The sequence below is a fragment of the Capricornis sumatraensis genome, chromosome 8 (assembly GCF_032405125.1).
Source record: "Capricornis sumatraensis isolate serow.1 chromosome 8, serow.2, whole genome shotgun sequence".
NCBI classification, from domain to species: Eukaryota; Metazoa; Chordata; class Mammalia; order Artiodactyla; family Bovidae; genus Capricornis; species Capricornis sumatraensis.
In genome coordinates, this window is record NC_091076.1 from 18,955,569 (window position 1) to 18,976,723 (window position 21,155).

At 48.0% G+C, this 21,155-nt stretch overlaps 1 protein-coding gene across 5 annotated transcripts in view; it reads left to right on the plus strand.

Annotated features, from left to right (window-relative positions):
* ETS1 (ETS proto-oncogene 1, transcription factor) overlaps positions 1-21,155 on the plus strand; it is a 143,061-nt gene that overhangs the window by 116,515 nt on the left and 5,391 nt on the right. For 4 of the 5 annotated variants that reach the window (XM_068978741.1, XM_068978739.1, XM_068978742.1 and 1 more), the window contains 2 exons: positions 606-866; positions 20,990-21,108. In XM_068978741.1, coding sequence (XP_068834842.1) covers positions 606-866; positions 20,990-21,108 — 380 coding nt within the window. The remainder of the gene's footprint in view (positions 1-605; positions 867-20,989; positions 21,109-21,155) is intronic. The other variant, XM_068978743.1, reaches the window with a different exon arrangement.

Here is a 21,155-nt window from a genome sequence, read left to right on the forward strand (position 1 = left end):
TTTTCTAGTTGAGAAGGCATAGAGGCGGTACGATGTACATTTCAAAGAGTGTTTGGAAAAACGGCTAAAAAATAGTGTTTTAGTTCCAAGGTCAAGGAAGGTCAGTCCTCTCCTAGTGTAATGGAATTTTTTTTTCTTATGACCAAAATATTTTGCCAAATGGGGCCTTTTGAAATCCTCTCCCTGGCTTGAGTTAGGGTAGAGGGTGAGTTGAGCCTGATGCAGCTCAGATTTCTTCATCCACTCATTGGGTCTAACTCATCGGCCAGAAATCTCGTCATAACAGACGTGTTTCTCAGCCTGTAGGTTTCTGGTTGTGGAATTCTCGTTGCTCCAAACACTGCTGTCTCCCCTTGGCAGAGATGAGTAGCAACACCCGGCTCTGAGTCTTGGCCCTAGGGGCTCTGGAGCAAGACCGGACCATGCACGGGCCTCTCAGGCTGGATCCAGGCAGCCCCTCTTCCCCGGAGCAAATGCACGCACCTCCATCCCCGCCGGCCGCTCCCTCTCTGTATCCCTGCTGCACATCCTCACCGAGAGGGTTTCACAGTGTCTCTTCCCATCCCTCCTCCCCGCCCTCCTCCCGCCTCCTCCTCCTCCTCCAGGTAAGCTCGGGGGCCAGGACTCCTTCGAGAGCATAGAGAGCTATGACAGCTGTGACCGCCTCACCCAGTCCTGGAGCAGCCAGTCGTCTTTCAACAGCCTGCAGCGCGTCCCCTCCTACGACAGCTTCGACTCCGAGGACTATCCAGCCGCCTTGCCCAACCACAAGCCCAAGGGCACCTTCAAGGACTATGTGCGTGACCGCGCTGACCTCAATAAGGACAAGCCCGTCATTCCTGCTGCGGCCCTGGCCGGCTACACAGGTAGGACGCCTGGCCTCCTCCCGCCCTCTGGGGTGGGCTCCCTGGACACTTCTGTGCTGTCCCCAGCCCCTAAGGTTACCCCCTTTCTAGAGGACAACTAGACTCTGAGAGATTGGGTTAGCCTCTCAGGTCACTCTGCAGATAGTCATTGGGTTTTGGAAGCAAATTGTATCATTCTGTTTCAGGGGATTCTTTCCAAGAGTAGTAGGAAAACTGATATTTTGAATCTGTAACCAGGGGAAGGGAATTCTGTCCATCTGGTACTTCTGGAAATTCTGCCTTCCTGGCCTAGCATCAAGGGGCTGCTTCTTACCTGCTCTTGGAGGGCTCTTTGAACACAGCCAGCAGCAGCGATGCTGAAAGCCATCACTGAATGGGTCTACTCCCTGGACTCATTGACTCATGATCAGGCAGGAGTGGAAATGGGAGAAATGCCCTCAGTCACCCTACACTCAGGCTAGATCCTGGCCTCTAGAGGAAACCTTTCTTCTCACTGAGCTGTATTATTGCCTTTTTTCCCCCAGGAGTGAAACTTGTAGTCATGTTGAACAAAAGAAAGATCATAGAGAAAGGAAGGTGTATGTTGAGAGCTTGGGCTTTGATTGAGAATCTGGTCCAAGAATCTGAATTCATTGTCCTTGGGAAGATTTGAAGAGTATATCTGAGATCTACATGAGGAGTAGGAATATATTAATGATCAGATCTTTTCTGTAAGGTTGTGCCTGCTCAATCTCTTCAGTCCAGCACTTTGCAACCCATGGACTGTAGCCCACCTGGCTCCTCTGTCCATGGGATTCTCCAGGCAAGAATACCAGAGTGGGTTGCTATGCCCTCCTTCAGGGGAACTTCCTGACCCAGGGATCGAACCCACGTCTCCTGCAGCTCCTGCATTGCAGGCAGATTCTTTACTGCAGAGCCACCAGGGAAGCCTGTAAGATCATAGTGTTTCTAAAATTCAGAAATTGTGTTGTGAGTGGAGCTTGTTTTAAGCTTCGAATGCGCAGCGGTGGTCTTGGCCTCTTGCAATTTATCCACCCTGGGCGAGTCATCGTGTGAAGACCCTTTGTGTGGATGAAGACAGACACCTCAATCTGCATTTCTAGAGAGGTGTCTATCTGATCTTAAGACTGAGCTCTGTCCCTGGTTTTGTGTGAGGGAAAACTCAAGGAAACTCAGCTGACCTTTGAGAACAACTCACATGCTTGGAAAAGTTCCTCCTCCTTCATGGATCAGGGTTGTGTCCCTTACGTTGCATCCCTCCAGCTCGTTGTGTAGTTCAGTGCATGCATAGGTGCTCAGGAGTCATGTTTGGATTTTGAAGTAGTAACCAGAACTATATACAGAACTGTGGGCCAGAAAGGAGCTTAATAGTCACCTACTTTTTTCTTTCTGCAATATTCCCCAAGTCCTTGCTTGAGCATCACGAGTATTGGGAAATCACTGTTCTGCAAGGGGGTCAGTCCCTTCCCTCTGGGCAGCAGACAGTAGAAAGTTTGTGCCTTTCTATTAATGACATTTGGAATACAGAAAGTATGTAAAGTGTCTTTCAGGATGTATGAGAGTGCTGTGTGTACTCAGTCGTGTCCGACTCTTTGCCACCCCATGGACTTGTAGCCTGCCAAGCACCTCTGCCCATGGGATTTTCCAGCCAAGAATCCTGGAGTGGGCCATCATTTCCTTCTTCAGGGGATCTTCCCGACCCAGGGGTCGAACCTGCATCTTTTGCATCTCCTGCATTGGCAGGCGGGTTCTTTACCCCTGTGACACCTGGAAAACCCCTTATAGTAACACTTAGGTATTTTGAGAACTGGACTCCAGTTGATGGATGAGGAGGAAGAGATTGCGTAGTTAGGAGGGGGAGAGGAGGTGGCTGTGAAGTGAATTTGGGCTGTGGAGGTGGCAGGCATCTCTGAGTGGCTGTGTTTGCCTCTCTTCTTGTGATGGAAGTGCTGTCATTTGCCCAAGCGTAAAGGCTGCCACCTCTCCTCCCCCTGCCACCCGGACTTTCAGGACCAAATCCTCAATGTAGCTTCTCCTTATTAAAGGTCTTGCCTTATTCCCCCTGACATAATCTCTACCATGACCACTGTCAGCAGACATGATCATAATTCTTCTCCTTTAACAGTTTTCATCATTTTCTTTTCGTTTGGTGTGCAGTTCTGAAAATGTTGCTAGTTTAAGGTGGTTTTGTGGATAATCACATTAAGTATAGTGACTTTTAAGTTCTAAAGTTTGGGTTATGGCCAGAGAAAGCCTTATGATTTAGGTCAGCCTGCATGGGGTAAGATTCTGGTAAGGAATCGTGGCTACTCTACACAAAGTTTAGAAGTTTCTAGAAATGGTGAAAGCCTGATCTCTACCTCAAATAGAAACTCTGCTGAAAAGGGCACGTTGTATAAGTTATTGGAGCCCCTGATGGGAGAAGCCTGCAGAGCTCATACTCGACAAGTGATTTGAAGAGTTTCAGCTAAGATGATCTTAACAAGAGTCATCTGAGAATTGGAAATGTCTCCAAGTGTCGTAGTTTCAAGGAGAGAAGGAAAAGGATGAAGTGGAATGTTAAGACCTAGGAGTACGAATTTGGACATGAAGACAGCCATCAGGAGAGCCAACACCAAAATGCCCACCTGTGAGCCTTCTCACAGGTGGGCATTTCTCATCCAAAGCCAAACAGATCAGAACATCTAAAGCTCTTTTCAAGACAAATTTTCTTCCAGGAATGTCCTGGAAGTCTGAGTTATGTTTGATGTCATCCCTTATTTGGGCTTCCCAGTGGTGGCTCAGTGGTAAAGAATTCACCTGCCAATGAGGAGATGGGGGTTCGATCCCTGGGTCAGGAAGATCCCGTGGAGAAGGAAATGGGAACCCACTCCAGTGTTTGTGCCTGGAGAATCCCATGGACAGAGGAGCCTGGAGGGCTACAGTCCATGGGGTTGCAGAGGTGTTGGACACGACTGAGCACGCATACACTTCTTTGGGTGGATTGCTCTAATGATTGCTTCTTCCCCCATCGTTCCTTCCATCCTTTTTTTCCTTGCTCTTGTATCCTCCCTCTCTCTCTGTCTCTGTCTCTAAGGGAGTAGAATATTCATTGAATGGGACGAAGGAGAAGATGATTATCCGTTAATGATCTCAAAAACTCCAGTGGTCATTTGAACTAAAATACAATTTTTAAAGTATCTTACCATTCAGCTTTTTCTTCTTTGTAACTGGGGATTTTACTTTTCAAGCCATCTCAGATAGAGGTGCAAACAATAGCCCAGAAAACAGAAGTCCTCCATGCTCCCCCCCCAGCCCTCACACCCTGTGTGATTTTAGGCAAATTTACCTTGTACCCTCTTCTACTTTTAGCGAAGTGGAAGTGTCCCTCCCTCTCTTGGTAGGAGATCTGTGAGCATGTAATTGAGCTAACCCAGTTAATGAGACAAATGAGTGCCAGACAAGTTGCTAGACGCAGGAGAGAAAGCTCAATCGTAACAAATCAATTATTTCAGCAGATGTTTCTGAGCACATGTTGAGTACAGATAAGTGCTCGTAGGCCTGGAAGGTTCACTATCTTGACGAATTCAAGATATTGTCATTGTCCTTAGACTTGAACTGGATTTTCTTATTGCTGTGGTTTGATGAAAGTCAGGATTTATTTGGCATGTGGTGTTAGTCGCTCAGTCATGTCCAACTCCCTGCCACCCCATAGTTGGTGTATGAGGAGTGGTCCAAATTTGGGTGGCTTTCTTCCCCAACCCCCAGCCCCTCCCACCTCCGCCCCTCCCCCCACCCCCGCCCCATGTTCACTATCTGGTAAATATCTCTTGTCCACAGTGAAAACTATATCTTGCCCCTCGTGACCTCTCATCATCTCAGATACATCCTAGGGAACGGGCCAGGGAACAGAACATGCTTCCCTAGGCCCCTCCACCACTTGGGAAGTGTGCAGTGACTGGAGTTCTTATAAACGAGTCTCTGAGTCTATGCAGACATGCCAAGATGACCTGAAGTTCGGAAAAGTACTTTGGAGAGTGGAAATCATTGTATAAGTGTTGGCAAAACTCTTCATTGCTCATAAACATCACACCTATTTTCCATCTCAAGTTATATGCTCTTTTTTTTTCTTTAAATCTGTTTCCTTTATATTTGCTTACCTCCAGGATATGTGTGGCCACACAGTAGGAGCACATGTATACCTTTTATGTCACCTGAACTAAAGGATGTCTGTATAGATTCCCTGAACTGGGACGTGAATCCATTTTCCTGTCTCTGGGAGCCCAGTTCTCTGTCCATTACACCCTCAAAGGAATACAGTTTACTTCTGATGCTGTCTTAATTACTGCACTGTAAGTGTGGAAAGTCAGTTAGAAACTGAATTTTCACATTCTCTTGCACGGTTGCATTCTTCCTCCCAAGATAAGAAAATTGCATCAACCTTCATTGGGCTCCCATGGCAACTTGTTAAATTAGGTCAAGATGTGGGGGCAGATAACATGGCTTGAAAGCCTGCCTGTTAGCTGAGTTGAGAATACATCAAATGCAACACTGGCTTCCGCCAGAATGCACCTTCTTACCTTGCTGGGACTGCTTATGATTATCAAACTGATACAATCAGAAAGCTCCGTTTTCTTTTGTTTGAAGATATGTTATGAACCCCATCTGATTACAAAACCATCTGAGAGAAGTGACCCAGTGTTTTCTATGTATTTGATGGACCTAAACAAAATGCTCTCTAGATCCTTGACAAACATAGGCATCCCTGGTTTTTTTCCCCCCCCATTTCAGTAGGTGTAGAGTAATATGCTGGATTTTCAGAGTGTTGATCCTTTCCCTTCTCTGTCCCTTCAGGCTCCTTTTATCAATGACAAAACTGAGACACAAGAAAATGACTTATTCCAAGCCTTCTGCAGGAAGGTGGCTCTTGAACTGAACCTTAAGTGCCGGATGTCTCACCTGAGTATGAAATCTTTCTCTCTTAAAGAATGAGAACACTCATTGGTTATCTCAGTTACTCCCATTAGAGTACATTCAGGGCCTTGTGCCTTGCTTGTCACTCATTAACACTATGCAGGGGGAGGGGGCGTGGCATGCTGGAGGGGGTGGAGCTATGGTCTCTAAACAGCCTTCATATAACTTCACTCCAGATTGCCAGACTTTAGTTGATACAGATAAGGAATTCTTTCCTGTCACTCCTGCAGTTGGTGTGGAGCAGTCCTGCTGGTAATAGTTGTGTTGTCACTGTGTAGGTGTGGCCCCAGGTTTGTGTTGCAATTGTTGTATGAAGTGCTCAGGGTCTATTCTTTATCATGGAGCCTGGGAAAAGGCTAAGCTCCAAGCGATTCATTACCTGTAATGAAATTATGATTTACTATGCTGTGTAGACTTATGAATAGCTGATCCTTCAGCCTCTGAAAGACTACATTTGAGATCATCAGGAATTCAACTTGCAAGTATTTTTGAGTGAGACATTGCACAAAGGGGTACCAGCCTTGTAGAAACGGAAGCCCTAGACAATTGCCCATTGCTTTTCAGTTGAGTTGGTTCAGTCACTCAGCCATGTGTGATTCTTTGCGACCCCATGAATTGCAGCATGCCAGGCCTCCCTGTCTATCACCAACTCCCAGAGTTTACCCAAACTCATATCCATCGAGTCGGTGATGCCATCCAGCCATCTCATCCTCAGTCGTCCCCTTCTCCTCCTGCCCCCAATCCCTCCCAGCATCAGGGTCTTTTCCAATGAGTCAACTCTGCATGAGGTGGCCAAAGTATTGGAGTTTCAGCTTTAGTATCAGTCCTTCCAATGAACACCCAGGACTGATCTCCTTTAAAATGGACTAGTTGGATCTCCTTGCAGTCCAAGGGACCCTCAAGAGTCTTCTCCAACACCGAAGTTCAAAAGCATCAATCCTTCGGCGCTCAGCTTTCTTCACAGTCCAACTCTCACATCCGTACGTGACCACTGGAAAAATCATAGACTTGACTAGACGGACCTTTGTTGGCAAAGTAATGTCTCTGCTTTTTAATATGCTATCTAGGTTTGTCATAACTTTCTTTCCAAGGAGTAAGCATCTTTTAATTTCATGGCTGCAGTCACCATCTGCAGTGATTTTGGAGCCCCCAGAAATAAAGTCTGACACTGTTTCCACTGTTTCCCCATCTATTTGCCATGAAGTGATGGGACCAGATGCCATGATCTTTTTCTGAATGTTGAGCTTTAAGTCAACTTTTTCACTTTCATCAAGAGGCTTTTTAGTTCCTCTTCACTTTTTGTCATAAGGGTGGTGTCATCTGCATATCTGAGGTTATTGATATTTCTCCCAGCAATCTTGATTCCAGCTTGTGCTTTCTCCAGCCCAGCATTTCTCATGATGTACTCTGCATATAAGTTAAATAAGCAGGGTGACAATATATAGCCTTGATGTACTCCTTTTCCTATTTGGAATCAGTCTGTTGTTCCATGTCCAGTTCTAACTGTTGCTTCCTGACCTGCATATAGGTTTCTCAAGAGGCAGGTCAGGTGGTCTGGTATTCCCATCTCTTTCAGAATTTTCCACAGTTTGTTGTGATGCACACAGTCAAAGGCTTTGGCATAGTCAATAAAGCAGAAATAGATGCTTTAGCATCCATTGCTTTTTGCCCGAGATAAACTTTCTTCTCATTTTGTGGATAAATTGGAGCCCGTCTACCCTCACACAATAACAGAGTCCAAGGGCCACACCCAAAACCTGGGCGTTTTGACTGGTCATTGAGTTGTAGGGTTCAGAAACATAAAGGTACTGCTAAGACATGTTTTTGAAAATAAACAACGTCCCTGCAAAAGGAAGGGCTTCCAAGCCCTTCATTTCAGAATGAAACGTGAACTTGGGCGGCATCACCTGAAATCACGGTTTTCTGAAGGCAAGCTGGATTGCAAAATCATCTCAGTGTCCTCAGGTACGACCCCCAGGGGAAGCTTCTCATGTGAGCCTCAGTCACTGATGAGGAAAGGAGAGGGGGTCCCCAGAGCAGGAGAAGACTGTGATGTGAATTGGTGCAGGAGATTCTAATTCTAGCCTACACACCCATGGAGATGTTATTAGGAACAACTTGGAGCTTTATAGTTGGGGGTGGAGGGAATATTCCCTAAGCCAGGTTCTGGAATACAGTCTCTCCGTGTCAGTACTGTGGCTGTAAGGTTGTGAGTTGACTACAGTCTTTCCTGACATGAGCGTACAACCCTAGTGCTCTTTTCGTGCAGTCCTGCCATTTACAAGAGTCCTGAGGTTTTCAGCCTAGGCAAAGCTGGACTTGGCCTCAGGCTTACAGGGAGCGTCACTGTCTCAGGGTAGAGTGTCCGTGGGTAGCGCCTGGATGGCTGGGAGGAGAAAAGTTTGGCAGTGAGAGAGGCAGAAACAGCATCTGCCCTTTCCTCCTCAGAGGCCCCTGTGAGTGACGGGTTGTAGGAAGCCAGACAAACCCCCTCAGCCTACGTGGAGCCTAGCTACCAGCCAGCATCTCAGAAGCCGGGGAGTTCTGATTCTCTGCGCTGTGTTTGGCGGTGGGTCCTCAGGGTGCGCATGGAATGTGAGTGGGGTCTCAGTGGAGCAGCGAGTTGACATGCTGCTCAGTTACGAGACTGCTGGGGAAGTACTTTGGAGCTCAGGGGGCGGGGATCCCTGGCAGCTCCGAGCTGGAGGGATCAGAAGCCCCTTAGTATTGTTGCCTGCGTGGAGGTTCCACTGCCTCTGCCTCCTGACTGGTTTGCATGGGAACAGTTGGTCTTAGACATCTGCCACCCGTGGAGAAAATCACATAGTGGGAGGACTCGGCCTCGTTGTTCGTTTTTTCCCTTCTAAACGGCTTTGAAGGTGTGGACAGGGAGGTTCCCTGTTTTTGTCAGTCGCCTTTGAAGACCGCAGCTGGTTGAGCCACCCTGGGGACTGGACGCAGCTCCAGTAGCTCCAGGACGCTGCCTTTAGGGCAGAGAGACCCCTTTATGCTGTACAAAACAGATAGCAGATCCTGGTGTTTAAACCACCTGAAGCCCGCGGGTGCCTGGATTTGGAGTCAGGAAACTCACAAGGGGCCCATCTTTTTAGGGGACACAGCATCCCCCTTCCCCTGCCAACCACCTGCTTTCGAGGCGTCTCTGGTTCTTCCATTTTCTGGGTGGCTGTTTCTTTAACAAACTCTTAACTCCATGTGGTGGAACTGGGTGGTGACCCTGCTGGAATGCCGCTGTGTCTCCTCTTGGAAGCGCCACTTTTGTGTCTTTGAAGCCGATGTTTCCCCTGAGCAGAATCCAGCCCGTGTGTTCAACCACGCAGGTCCTGTTGGTCGTGAGCAGCTGGCCTGGAAAATCCCATGGCCTCAGCTGCCAAGGGCTCTTCCAGTCGGTCCCTTGATTGCGCCCCTTGGCATCTCCTGGTTTCCCAGTTGCCTTCCCAGCTTGGGTGCTGTCAGACCATGGAGTGGGTCCTCAACATGGAGACTCATTCCATTCAGCAGATGCATGGAGACTCCTTCCATTCAATAGACGCTATAGTCCACCCTTGAACACACGGGGTGAGGGGCACCGACCCCTGTGCAGTCAGAAATCTGAGTATAATCCCCAAACTTAGCTACTAGCCTACTGCTAGCCTACTGTTGACCTGCTAGCATAAACAGTCCACTTACACATATTCTGTGTTTTATGTGCGTCTACATGTATTTTACGCATTCCTGACCTCCCTTTTTTTTCTCTTAATGTTTTCATATTTCTAGGCTACGCAGTTTGTCTGATTTTCTTTTCTTTTTTCAAATTGCTGCAAATCTATAAAAAGGGTTTTTTTAATATGTTTATATTAAAAAGAAATCCATGTGTAAGTGGATCTGTGAAGCTCAAACCTGTGTTGTTCAAGGGCCTCTGTGTATCCCTCCCTGTCCTCTTCCCCCTAAAGCGACTTTCTTGTGATGCTTATAGATGATAATCACCCCACCTGCTATTCTTATGCCTTCAGGTTTAGGTTCAGCTTAAGCACTTGAGAGGTGAGAGGCTGTTTGACCTTGGGCTACGTGGCAGAGGCTTCATTGTGTCAGGGTTGAGAGTGGGGGCTCTGGAGCCAGGCAGCCAAAGTGTGTCCTGGTTTTGCCACTGACCAGAGCTGCATGGCTGTGGGCAAGCTGACCTCACTGTGCCTTGGTATTCTCATCTGCAAAATGGTCACAATAGCAGTTTCTGTCTCCTCGGATTGTGGTAGGAATTGCATGAATAGCTTATGGAAGGCACTCAGCACAGTGCTAGGTCCATAGGAAACCCTCTTTAGGTGCTAACTGTTACCACTGTTTCATATTATTCTCCAAATCTTTTGTTTTTCCAGTACAGTTCTACATTCCTTCTGGTCAGAGGGTGATGGGTTTATCTTAGAGAATTCCAGTCATTCCTGGCAGTATCTTGGGGAGCACAGCTGATACTTAATTTCAGTTCAGGTCACTTCATACAGTCTCCCTGGTGGCTCAGCGGTGGGAAATACCTGCCAGCCAATACAGGAGACGCGGGTTCGATCCCTGGGTTGGGAAGATATCCTGGAGGAGAAAATGGCAACCCACTCCATTATTCTTGTCTGGAGAATTCCATGGACAGAGGAACCTGGCGGGCTACAGTCCATGGGGTCACAAAGAGGCAGACGCAACCCAGCATGCGCACACCACTACCACCTAGGTCACTTCAGCTTTTCAGCTCAACCCACATGTGTGCTGAGCTCTCACTGTGTGCTAGATTCTTTCATATGCGTTCATATTTTTGAAAACTGTCACCAACAACCACATGAAGAAAAAATCTGTTATCCTCACTTTATGAAGGAGGGAATTAAGGTTCCCAGGGAGGGAAGAGGTCTAGCTCGGAGTCACACAGCAGACAACAAAGAAGAGCCCTTTCACAGTTTTGCACAACGTCAGACAATTGGGAGGAAAATAGCCAACATTAGTAGCATGTTGGTTTGGGTCTGCTGAGCAGCAGATGTCGAGACATGATTGGACTTGTGAGAAATGTCCCAGGGCGGCAGGGGGACGTCTGAAGTACAGAGTGGCAGAGAGCGAGAGAAGGTGGAGGGCTTTCAAAGAGAAGGCGGGGACCTTTCAGGCCCAATGGCAGACAGGAAGGAAAGAGACTTGTGAGAAGAAACTCCAAGGGCACAGCAGTTCCAAGGAAGGGGGTGTCCAGGCTCCTGGGAATTTCAGTCAAAGTTGCCCAGTAGGGGAGCTCCCCGCCTGGCAGGAGTGGCCCCATGTGACCTCCATGCCCAGTCCCTGGCTGCAGCAGTCCCAGGAAGCATGTTCTTGGTGGGGACCTGTGGATGGAATCACAGATGCTCCCTGTGGCCAGAGGGTGGAGCCTCATGTGGCCGTGGCCCCATCAGCCCTGACTGATCCGTGTGGCGTCCGGCGGGTCATACAGCAGGGCGCTGGACCACGATCCCAACGCTCCTGGTGGCCCGAGACTGGCTTCTGGATTCAGTGCCTGCTGTTGACATTGACTTACCCAACTGCATTGTTTGCTGTGTGACTCACCTCTCCTTGAGCGATAGTGAGAGTGAAAGTTGTCCTAAGGTGGGTGAATGTGAAAGTTTGCACTCGGTGTGGAGGCTGGGACCTGCTTTGCCAGAGAGGTGCTCTCAAGGCTGGGCTCTGAGGGGGTGTTGACCTTCAGAGCCAAGATGGGTGCAGTTTCTCGTGAGGGCCCCTCCAGGCTGGATTCTCGGTCCTTTCTTCTTTAAAGGCGTGGGCAGTCCCTTTTCAGCTTATCCCATTACAGTGGAACAGACGTGTTTTCTTCTGCTGCCTCCTTGCTGCTCTTAATACTCTCTTCTCTTATTCCACCCAGGCTGGCTACCACGCTTTACATCTGAGGGGTGCTCAGAAATTATTTATTGGATAAAGGCTTGAAAAGTTGTGTGCTCCAATGATGGTTTAAGATATAGTTCACCACCCCAAGAATTTGAATACGTTAACTAGTCATTTCTCTCAGCTTTGGTACAAGGGGGAAACTTTACTCCTAGGATAAAATAAAGCTCAGAGATTGCATGGAAAATCTACTAGGAAAGGTCCAGGCTTCAGAACTCTCAAGTCTTATTCTCTAGTCCTAATCAGTGCAGCCATCTTTCTTCTTATGACCTAGATGCTTAAGGAGGAATTTTCTTTTTTTTTTTTTTCTAATTGCCTGTAGGCATGGCTGGATGGCTTCACCAACTCGATGGACATGAGTTTGGGTGAACTCTGGGAGTTGGTGATGGACAGGGAGGCCTGGCATGCTGCAATTCATGGGGTCACAAAGAGTCGGATATGACTGAGCGACTGAACTGAGGATATATATATATTTTTTTCATCTTTAAAAAAAATTTTTGTGTTCCTAATTTTTACAGTGTTGGTTTCTGCCATGTAACAATGAGAATCAGCCTTGAATATACATACATCCTTTGGATATTTGTATTAACTATCTAAAGCATCTTTTATTTCTGAACACAATTTGCACTGTTACTCTTCAGTCGCCCAGTCATGTCTGACTCTTTGCAACCCCATGGACTGCAGCACACCACCTTCCCTGTCCTTCACCATTTCCTGGAGTTTGCTTAAGCTCATGTCCATTGAGTTGATGATGCCATCCAACCATCTCATCCTCTGTCACCCCCTTCTCCTCCTGCCCTTAGTCTTTCCCAGCATCGGGGTCTTTTCCAGAGAGTCTACTTTTCTCATCAGGTGGCCAAAGTATTGGAGCTTCAGCATCAGTTTTCACTCTATACCCTCAAATCCAGACCTCACTCATTTCTGGTGACTTCTTAAAACAATCAGTTACCTAGAAGACATTGGGAGGAAAAGCTCTGAAGAAAGCCACTTCCTGGCTTACACTTTGCCAGCTTGCTGTCCAGGAGTGTGTCTGAGTGGCAGGGTGAACTTGATTAGACAGAGTTCTTGAGTTTGGAGGGAAGGTGCCTGTCTTTGAGGACAGGCTGCCCCTTTAAGAGAGGAACCGTCTCTTTTCCCTGCAGCCACCCCTACACGTGTGTCCTTGAACACTTGCAGGTGTGAGGAGCGCAAGCAAAAACAAGGGCCTTTCCTCTAGACACTCAAGTGTGTAACTGTCTTGTGCTCAGGCCCCAGGCAGACCCAAGTGAGTCTCAGTTAAGTCTGCCCCAAATAGGGGAGTCTGGCTGAGCTAAGGCCCTCCAACGAGGCTCCCTGCCAGAACGGTCTTGGACATTGATCTCTGGACAAGACTTTCTGCTCTTCCTTCAATTAATACTAATGGGATCTGTCTCTTGGGCCAAACTACAGACATTTTTGGGGAATGCTGGACTCACTGTAGCTTAGCCCTATGTAATTATTAGGTGGAGTGGGCTTGCTGTGGAGTATAAATGATTAGGGAAAAAAAAAAGTACATTGGGGGAAAGAGGATCTAAGTCTGTCTGTGGCCAAGATTTCCCCAAACCAGAAATGTCGGCTATACTTTCACTTGCAAAGCAGTTTGCATCTGCTCTTTCTGTGCCTGCCTACTTTGAATTAGAGCAGGAACTTCAGAGTTATCCTTCACTTGAGAAAACCTTAACTATCTTTTCATCTACAGTGTTTAAAACATTTTACGTTTATATATGTTAATCATTTTGCTTTTCCTTCTAACTTTGTCCTCTTTCAAAATTGCCGTATAAAAGGCCAATTGAATTCTTGGAAGAATAATTGAATTTTATTTAGTGCTTTTGCTATTTTGTTTTTCTATTCCATCTTGCTTTTTCTTGTTTTTCTTCAGAAAAGTCTGCTTTTAAAAATATTTTTTCTGTTGTCAAATTCTTTTGTTTAATTCTACTGTTATGTTTTATATTCCCAAACTGTTCTACACTGTGGTCAGCTTTTAAGCAGGAAGGAGCTGTGATAACTACTTGCATTTTAGAGATGGATAAACTAAAGCCCAGAGAGGTTAAATGAGCTGTATGAGATCACTCAATGAATCAGGGAAGAAGTGGGGTCAAGGCTCTAGACACTTGACTCCCTATTTTGGGCATTTCCCACCATCATGTATATATTTTCATTTTACAGGATACCATCTGCTGTCATCTCAGTCAGTATGCCCAATGTCCGACATATTTGTTTATTTAAATATTTTGAAATGCTTCCTCCTTTCTTTTGGTCTACTGTTTCAGAGACGTGGACTTGACATTAAAGGCTGGTTTTGTTTTCTTAATTGTTTCCATTGCTCGATACTGGCTATTCCAGCATCCGTAAATGCAAGGGCATGAACCTGTTGTCTTTCATGATATTCATGAGGGATGTTTTTCAAGCACCTGTTAGAATGTTGTTTGTGGTTATGTGTTGAGTTATAGGAACTTAGATCCTGGATTGCTGCCCTTGAGTTACTAGGCATTGATAGAGAACAAGTGTCTAGAACATAATGGTTTAGAGTGATTTGTTGAACCAAGGCATCTCAGCCAGTTACAGAATGGATTGTGTGTGGATTGTGGTGGAGATGAGATGAGATTGGGTTGAGTTGGGAGAAAAGGAGGGACATAACTCTGAAGAAACGGGGAAAGCCTCTTACAGGTATAAAAACAAGCCAAAGTACCATGTAGTCTCCGCTCTTCCATCTTTTGAAAATCTTCCTGGTGCCCTGGTACCGACTCCTTCATCCTTAGGCAGAGGACAGTGCAGCTTCCTGTTGAATTTGGCCCAGAGGTCAAGACACTGTCAGGAAGCTTTCTGTTCAGTTTCTCATTAAACGTCATGTCACAAGAACCGAAAGGAGAAAGAGGGACTTTGGGATCATCTATGAATGATAATTTAGAATGGGATTGACAAGAAGCGGGTGATGTTTAGATGCTGGGGTCGCCCACCCGCCCCCACAGGTGGGCGCTCCTGCAGTTGCTGTGTTCAGTCATTCAGTCTTGTCCAGCTCTCTGCAACCTCATGGTCTACCGCACGCCAGGCGCCCTGTCCTTCACCATCTCCCAGAGTTTGCTCAACCTCATGTCCACTGAGTCAGTGATGCCATCCTGCAGTAGTTTGTAAGAAGGATAGACTTGTGAACAGATGGGTCATTTCTGGATTCGAGTGTTCTGTTTTTGCCACCATCGTTTGGCTGTGGGTAGAGACACCTGGGTGAGAGGGCGGGGCCGCTTGGTCCCGTTCCTCTGTTTTAGGACCACCTGTCAGATGTGTGCTGTTGGAGCCAAGTAAACCCTGCTGCAAGGGTGACCAACCATGAGAGTTTCATAGGTTAAAATAAATGCGGTGTCCTGCCCACACTGAGGTGTTTGATTTGACTTTGAGAGTCGAGCTACAGAGATTAGATTCTCAAAGTAGCAGATGAATCCCCAAAGGGACCTGAGGTGTGGTCGTTTTTATTTTGGGGCGCATGTTGATGAAATGTAGCCTGGGAGTCCCCCATATTGTTTGGCCCCAAATATAGTTTAATAGAGAGAAGCAGTTTGGGTCACCTTTTCAAAACCCTGATACCTTTCCGCACAGGAGGATTGTTTGAGTAAGACAGTTCAGTAAATGTTTACAGAGCTCACCTGTCCAAGACCGGGTCCCAGGCCAGGCACTGACTATGCCTGTAAGGGTCAATCAGATGCAACCCAGGCTCCCAGGGAGCTGACAGCTGACTCATTTAACAGCAGGCAGGTTTTTTGATAGCTGGTGTTTGTTGGTGAGGCACCATCCCAGGCTTTGGGTTACAGCAGTAGAAACACACGGGCCCTGCCCCTGGAGCATGTGTCCTAGGGATGAGAGAGACGCAGGGAGAGCCAGTTGTCAGGGCTGGCCCTGCGGAGAGCAAAGCATGACGGGAGGCTGCCCGAGACGAGACGCCGGCTGCCCGGGCCCTGACTCTTCTGTGTTAGCCTTGCGCTGGGCACAGGTGACGGAGCGAGAACCTGCAGCTGAACTAGAAAAGCTGAAGTCCCCCTCTGACCGCGGTTCGCGAGCAGTGAGATCACTGCCATGGCTGGCAACCCCCACGTCTAGAAAATGGGAAGAAAAGATACCCACACGTGGCCACGTGGAGAGGGATTATGATCCAGAGCATCGGGAACACCTTGCTAACCTCCCGTCCTAGCCTGTGCCTTTCCCTTTACCTAAGTAGCTCCCATCTTAGCCTCAGAATAACGGAGGGGGAAAAAAAGCAGGGCTTTTAAATAACTACCTCTCATCTAGATAGATGGGGACCTTCTAGTCCCTAGACAAAGAGAAGGGGTGTAATCAACTCAATGAGTAGAAATTCGCTTGAAGTTTTGCCTAAAAAAAAAAGAGATTATAGCCTTGGATTTGACATGCTTTAGGGGTCCCCCTGGAGGGAGGTATCCTCCTGTGACTTGCTTTGCTGTCCTGGGGTCCCGCCAGGTACCCACCCTATGTTATCGGTCCGGAGGCCTTGTCACCATTTTCAGATTGGGGCTGTCAGTGTTGTACTGAGAATTTTCCTCTTCCCCAGAAGCCGAGAAGAACAAAGCAGTCAGAGGAAATTCCCCACTGCAGCCGCGGAGGGGGGTGCGTCCCCCCCCACCTCCCCGCTCCGCCTGCGAGAGAGACTTCCTTCAAACAGGGACCCTCTGTTGTTGTAGCTCAGAGCTTCGACTTGAGAAGCATAGTTTCCCAGTGATGCCACTGGATTCCTGACGTGTGACACCCCGGGGCGGCCTGGTGAAGGCCGCCGTTGACTGCCCTGGGCCCCTGGACAGGGACAGCATTGTGAGTCACACTCGGTGTGTGAGCTCCCCTGCCCATGACTGGCACTATTATTAGTACCATTCTCTGCTCCTGGGACAAAGGTCACTGGGACCAGAGTCCGGTTGGGTGGGTGGCGGGGGCTGGGCCCAGGGCTGAGAGGAGGTGTGAGTGGAATGGAGGCGAGAGAAGGCTTTTCCACATGAAGATGCGCTGGAGGGAGGGGGGCAGGGACGGAGCCCTGGCCCTGCAGATTTGGGCAGACTGACCCCGAGCGATGCAGAAACAGCCTCTGCGAGAACTCAGATCGAGCGGGCCAGCCTCAGCCAGCATGTGGGCAAGTCTGGGGCTTGAGAACTTCCCTTGGGTCTGGACTTGGGTGCTACCAGCAGGTCAGAGTTGCCAGTGACCCCAGAGCCACCTTTGGGAGTGGGCCACCCTGAGAGGTCCCCATCTTCCCTCCCAGACCCAAGGGGAGGATGGATACATTGTCATGGAAACAGGCTCCAGCGTGGGACTCTCCACTGGTCCAGCCTGGGCACCAGCCACCCTGACGCCCACATTCCGGACTGTCTGGCAGGGAAAAGAAGCCCATGTCTGTCCTATCTCTGATGCCCGCACAACCTAAAAGAGGGTTGGGGTGTCAGCAGAAATGTATGAGAGAGGAATTTCTGGGAAGCATCATGGATCCCTTTTATTCAGGGTCACATTGCGGGCTTTCTGAAAGGCTAGCAGCGGCTTCCAGAATGCCCCAGGTGGGAGCGCCGTGTGTGCCATTGGCGGGGCTAGGCTGGCAGGATCTCTCCTCAAGAATAAGGGAAGGAAATTCGCGCTGACATCACTGCTGCTATGACTTCGTTCTTGTGCAGCCCTGGAGACACGTTCCTCCCTGCCTCCCCATCCTGCGCCCTGTCCTTTCTCTCGGCATCTGGTTTTCCTATTTACCCTCCCTCTTCCCTTCAGTAAATAGGGAAAAAAAGAGGCACCACACCTAGGACTTGGGTTCCCAGTTCCCGAATTTCAGTTTTGTGTTCCTTATGAACAAAGGACAGCTCACACGGAGGGGAAAAAAACACCCACGTGCAAGGACTCACCCCGTCTCGGGCCACATCCACAGACCCCAGGGATTAGATGTACGCAGACAGTGGGGTGCGGCTCTGAAGTGGTAGCAGGAGCAGCGGGAATAGTTCTGTCTGACGTTCCTCCCTCGTGAGCTGGTCCCTGTGATGCTAATCCAAGCCCCGTCCCCACTCTATGGCTGCACATCTGAAGGGTGGGGGCCCGAGGTGGCTCTTGGACCCCCCCTCCCCGGGAATCTGGAGGTGCTTGCTTCTCCCTGCCATTGACCACAACTTCCCAGGGAAAAGAATCCCCATAATTCTTCCTCTTTCCTCAACCTGGTATGATTAGAGCCCTTATCTGTAAAGGGACTTTAAGACAAGTGGAATGAAAGAGGGGCATACTCCGTGGCTCAGCGGTGAAAAGTCCGGCTGCCGGTGCAGGAGATGCAGAAGACTCAGGTTCGATCCCTGGGCCAGAAAGCTCCCTTGGAGAAGGAAATGGCAACCCACTCCATCTTGCCTGAAAAATCCCATGGACAGGGGAGCCTAGCAGGCTTCATAGGATCACAAAGAGTTGGCCATGACTGAGCGCGCGCGCACACGTGCGCGCACACACACACAGTGGGGGTGAGAAGTAATGAAATTACATGGCCTAATGGTGACCATGAGGGGTGCAGATGGAGCTGGAAGTGTCACCTGTGTAGAGGACACCAAGGTCCCTAGTGGTCAGACTGACTGGGGAACCACTGGCCATCCGGTGTCCTGGACTGCTTGCTGTGAGCCATGAGGAAGAGCTATTTTTCAAATGCAAGGTCCTTTTACCCCAAGGACCATTGCAGCCAGCGGGCAGGTTAAATGCCAGCTCTGGGTTGGACTTGCCTGGGGGCAAGTCCATGGCTTGAGAGAGAGATTCAGGGGGTCAGGCAGGCTGCCTGGGTTCTAGCCATACCACTTCTGACCTGCACAACCTTGGACAGGACACACAGTGGGTCAGTTTTCTCTGCTGTACAGTGGGAGAAACAAATGTGATAACAATAGTATCTACTCAGAGAGTTATTGTGAGGGATAAATATTGGGTTGGGCAAAAAGATCATTCGGATTTTTCCCTATGATGTTACAGAAAAACCCGAATGAACATTTTGGGGAACCCAATAAGATGCTCTAAAACATGACATATTACTGTGGTACATAGTAGGTGCACAATAAATCCTGGCTTCTGTTCCTGTTTTCCTTTACCAGGTGTCTGAAAGCAGACCTCTCTCCACCATGTCTATGGTCTGTGGTCTTGACCCAAAAGAGGACCATGAACTCCCTGGCTTATTTTCGTAATTTTGGGATAGTTGGTTTTTCCTTTCATGTCTCATTTCAGTGGTTCAGTGGGTATCTATTCTATACTTCTTCAGGATACCTATTATGTCACAAGGGCTATTGTAACTAATTCTATAGCATTTCTTAATAGAAATGTGTTTTCTTCCTCCTGCCCATCCGGATGGCTTCTCAATGGATTCCTCATAGGAAATCACAACAGTACATTCCTTCTGGCAGAGGGTGGTAGCTGGTGACTACTTGGCTGCCAAGGAAACTGCAAATGTGTCTGAGCTGTCTAGAAAATGTTTTTTGTTTTTTTTTTCCATTGGGGTAGAAACAGAGAAGTGGGTAAGGCTTTACCAGTGTCATTCCTGGGACTATTTCTTCAAATGTTAATATACTTTGCAGGCATTGGCTGAATTATTTAATTCTAGAATATGTGTAAGGTATTTCTTGCAAGATGGTTTTAAACTACTCGGGGTCCATTCATAGAAGGGTGAGGTAGAGGTATTTCATTTTCCTTGCTGAGCTTGGGCTGGGCTGAGGAGGGACCACTGGGATGCTATTACTATGGCCAAGGCTTCCTTGGGGTGTCCCACCAGTGATGACGAGCACCAGCCGCTGTTTGCTCATAGGCGTCCATCAAGATTACCCTGGGGCCTGGAGTGAAGGTCTGGGGATTGGCCCACTGTTTTCTAACTGTGCCTAGACCAACGTGACGTCATTTTTCCTGAGCACCTTACTCTGCACCGATAGAATGGAGGCAGTCAGCCCAGTCTGCCAAGCCTATAAGGAGATTGGGGAGTGGGTTTTAGGAATAAGCAAAATGGTGAACGTGAAAATGTCTTGTAGGTGTGTCCAAGACATGACAAGAGATTGCCTTCCTAGATCATGAAGGGCATTTCTTTATTAGATTGAGAGGCAAGGCAAGCTTGTTTCCTACTGCATCTCAGTTTACTTAGGATAAGACACATTTGGAACTCAGGTTAAGGATTAGAGCCTAACAAACTCAAGTTTTCTTACCTGAGTCAGAGCATGCCAGGCTTTCTTTGTCTACACGGACTGGCTGTCTCCAGCTGCACTGTGTCCAGATCGCTTCTGAGATGGTGTTAACAAGGCCTACACATCTACACAGCGTAGATGTGTAACAAGCAGTGTGGACTATTGAGCCCATATCTGTCTCTCTAGCTACACCCATAAATCAGATAGGAATCTCTGGCATCATTGTCATTTCTGAATAGAAAACTATCCTAGAAGGAAATCTATGTAGCACAAACTCTTTTAGTATAAGATAAACTAACAAACAGAGTATGTCAGGCCTTCCAGAACTAAGATGTTGGCAGTGTTAATGACTAAGATGAGAAGAGTTGTCTGTGTGTGTGTGTGTGTGTGTGTGTGTGTGTGTATGTGAATTAGAGTTTGCTTTACCGTGGTGAATTTCTGAGACAGTGCTAACCTGACCTTTGAGGATTTCATAGCTGGCAAGTTAACTTCCTCCCTTTCTTAGTTTGGATGCTTGCCTGTAGGCATCTTGGGGGACTGGACTGTGGTAGAGAAGACTATTATGACCAAGAGAACATCTAACTTCTCTTCCCTTGTTAGATCGCCCTAAGGTAATGATTCTTCTCCCTCGAAAACCAGGGACCAAAGGGTCCTTACTGTAGACTTTGCTTATGGGCTTTTGACTTCTGCTTGGAGCTGACAAAGACACTCCTCGGTTCATACCTTGAGTACTTCATAAGGCAGAAATAATGACTTTGTTTTTGAAGGCCAAGCTGACCATGTTGCCTTAGAATATCTCAAAGGAGCAATCCAGGATTTTCTTTCTAGAATTTGCTTAGCCATAAAAGATGGACTGACTTTTAAATCGATCTAAATAAGGCAATTGATACTCCATCCTAAAGGCAGTTTTGGTGGGAATTCTTCACCGTTTTGGTCGGAATTCTTCACCGTTTTGGTCTGTTCCACCAGCTCCTGCAACTTTTGTGCTCTGAGTATTCCTTGTTTTCCCCTGGCGGATGGGCTGGGAGGGAAGGGGCCGGGGTTCGCTGCTGAGCGTGTGGCACACCTGGTACAGTGATTCACCGTGGCTTGTGTCTCCAGGCAGCGGACCGATCCAGCTGTGGCAGTTTCTTCTGGAATTACTCACGGATAAGTCCTGTCAGTCTTTCATCAGCTGGACAGGAGATGGCTGGGAATTCAAGCTTTCTGACCCAGATGAGGTAAGGAGGGAGTGACTTGAGAGTGTTGTGTCCAGAGATGGTGAGAG